At 60.2% G+C, this 2,343-nt stretch overlaps 2 protein-coding genes across 2 annotated transcripts in view; both read left to right on the top strand.

Annotated features, from left to right (window-relative positions):
- Positions 1-54: 54 nt before the first annotated feature.
- On the top strand, positions 55-558 carry VDBG_04574 (conserved hypothetical protein; the record flags this gene model as incomplete). The annotated part of the gene is made up of 1 exon (XM_003004922.1): positions 55-558. One exon carries the CDS (start codon positions 55-57, stop codon positions 556-558), a length of 504 nt encoding a protein of 167 aa, XP_003004968.1.
- Positions 559-1,586: 1,028 nt separating this feature from the next.
- The window catches only part of VDBG_04573 (tRNA-dihydrouridine synthase), a gene marked incomplete at both ends in the record, with an annotated part of 1,483 nt that continues 726 nt past the window's right edge, over positions 1,587-2,343 (top strand). Inside the window, 2 exons of the mRNA XM_003004921.1 lie at positions 1,587-1,755; positions 1,814-2,204. Coding sequence (XP_003004967.1) covers positions 1,587-1,755; positions 1,814-2,204 — 560 coding nt within the window. The remainder of the gene's footprint in view (positions 1,756-1,813; positions 2,205-2,343) is intronic.

Here is a 2,343-nt window from a genome sequence, read left to right as displayed (position 1 = left end):
CGGTCCAACGGCATCAAGTACGACAGCGACGGCACCATCAGGCTCGGCAGCGAGATGGAGGTCCCCTACTACCTGCCCATGCCCGCCGACCAGCGCGACGAGAATGGCGTGTACGCGCTCGGCCGGTCCGTCGCCGATGGCCGGTTCTACGCCATGCTCGACTTTGCCAACCGCCCCACCAGCATGCGCCGCCTCAAGACGGACGTGACCATCTCGCCCACCAAGGCCGGCTACGACATTGCGTTTGAGGTGACGGGCGAGCAGGACGTCGAGCTGACGTTTGAGCTGACATTCCGCGGCAACGGTACCTTCAAGGGCGTCAAGGAGCTGACCAACGTCGACGGCGTCAAGACGACGCACCTCGTCGAGGGAACGGGCGAGTACAGCGTCGGCAACGACAAGATCACCTTTGGTCCGGGCATCGGCGAGGGTCTGATTGTGGCCGACGGCGGCGAGCAGTACAGCTGGCACGCGGGCGCCCTCGTGCTCAAGGGGCAAAAGGTGTACATTACCGGCACGTCGCCGCTGAAGTACACCCTCAACCTGGGTTTCTCTTAGATTCCGAGACCGACGCACTTTTTGATTAGCTACTTGAATGAGATATCCCCCTGTGATCAAGACGCTTGGCATGTCTTTTTGCCGTTCTATACGCTGTCTTCTCCGTGATTGGCGCCTAGCTCGAGCCATGTGGTCATCCGGCAGGCCATGCAAGGTACACGTTCCGTGGGGGTACGATGCATAGAGAGTGCACTTCTTCTTTGGGGTAAAATCTCCGGATTGCCAACGATGTCGAGGCTCGCTCGTCTGGTCGGTGTCAAGCCACACCGATGGATGGGCCAGTCATGTTTGAAGCACTTGGTCAGGCTGATGTCGGCCGCCAGGACCCAAGGCCGTGGAGTGATTTTGTGGCTAGGTTGGACAGCGGGAACACAGACTTCGACACCTGATCGACACGGGCATTGGAGGCGAGATACACTGGTGCCCTAACCAACTCATGCCTATAGGTGGATCCCAAAGTGAGCGTTCTATGCGTCATGCATGACATTTTGATGTATCAATAATGGACTGAACCGTTCTCCTCGATTTTCCTGCCACACTGGTTCAAGAGTTACGAATTACATGTATCAACGGACTACCAGTGGCAGCAAGGAGTGCCTCGCATTGTATCAACTAGTTTGCAGCAATCAGGTACAGAAAAGAGTACCGTGACAATGAACACAAAGCTACTATCCATTCAGACATGTATTGATCATAGGTCATGCACGGCAACACATCTATCTGCTACCAGGTCTTTGCTTGACGGCGCTGGCAATTAGGCTACGTCAAATTTGCGCGTGCTGACTCACCCGCAACCTCCACGGCAGACAACCTCCCCAAGCACGCCCCCCCCCGCTTGTGCGCCCCAAGCAGCGGCACTGGCCGATGACCCAGCCGTATCGATAAGCGCCATTGTAGATTTCGGCTTTCTCCTTGCCCCAAGGTGCGACAGTGACATTCTTCTTTCTGACATTTTCGTCGTCGCCGCTTCCTCACGCCGAAACCCTTCACCTTCGGAGGAGGGCGATGTAGATTTTGTTTTCCAAAGAATGCTATCACGATCCATCGGCAGATTCATGGCATCCGAAGTCAAGAAAGTGCCCATCCCCCGCCGTGGGGTGGACTACCGGGGCAAAGTCGTTCTCGCGCCCATGGTCCGCTCGGGCGAGCTGCCTTCGCGCCTGCTCGCCCTTCACTACGGCGCCGACCTCGTGTGGGGTGAGTTGACCATGGTCCTCTCTTCGACGTCCACACCACCACTGACCCGGCAGCGCAGGCCCCGAAACGGTCGACAAGGCCATCATCGGAACCACCCGAAAGGTCAACCCCGTGACCAACACGATCGACTGGACGCGGATCCCCTCCTTCGGCCAGAAGGAGCCGCCCCCGGACGCGAAGGAGGCCGTCGTCTTCAGCACGCACGCCGCGAAGGAAGCCGGCAGGCTCATCTTCCAGGTCGGCACGGCGGATCCGGACCTCGCCGTGCAGGCGGCGCGCCTCGTCGCCGGCGACGTCGCCGGCATCGACGTCAACGCCGGCTGCCCCAAGCCCTTCAGCACGCACAGCGGCATGGGGCGCGCAGCTCCTGCGCACGCCCGACAAGATCTGCGCCATCCTCGAGGCCCTCGTCGCGACCGTCGTGGCCCGAGTTTGAGATTGGTGTCAGCGTCAAGATCCGCCTAATGGCGACGCCGCCCGAGACCGAGGCCCTCGTGCGCCGCCTTCGTCGCCACGGGCATCACCCGGCCTGACGGTGCACTGCCCGCACAGACGCCCTATGCGTCCGCGCGAAGCCCGCCCATCCCG

This window comes from Verticillium alfalfae, genomic scaffold (genome assembly GCF_000150825.1).
Source record: "Verticillium alfalfae VaMs.102 supercont1.5 genomic scaffold, whole genome shotgun sequence".
Classification (NCBI taxonomy): Eukaryota; Fungi; Ascomycota; class Sordariomycetes; order Glomerellales; family Plectosphaerellaceae; genus Verticillium; species Verticillium alfalfae.
Note: the sequence above shows the minus strand (reverse complement) of the source record. Positions and strands in the feature narration are given on the sequence as shown.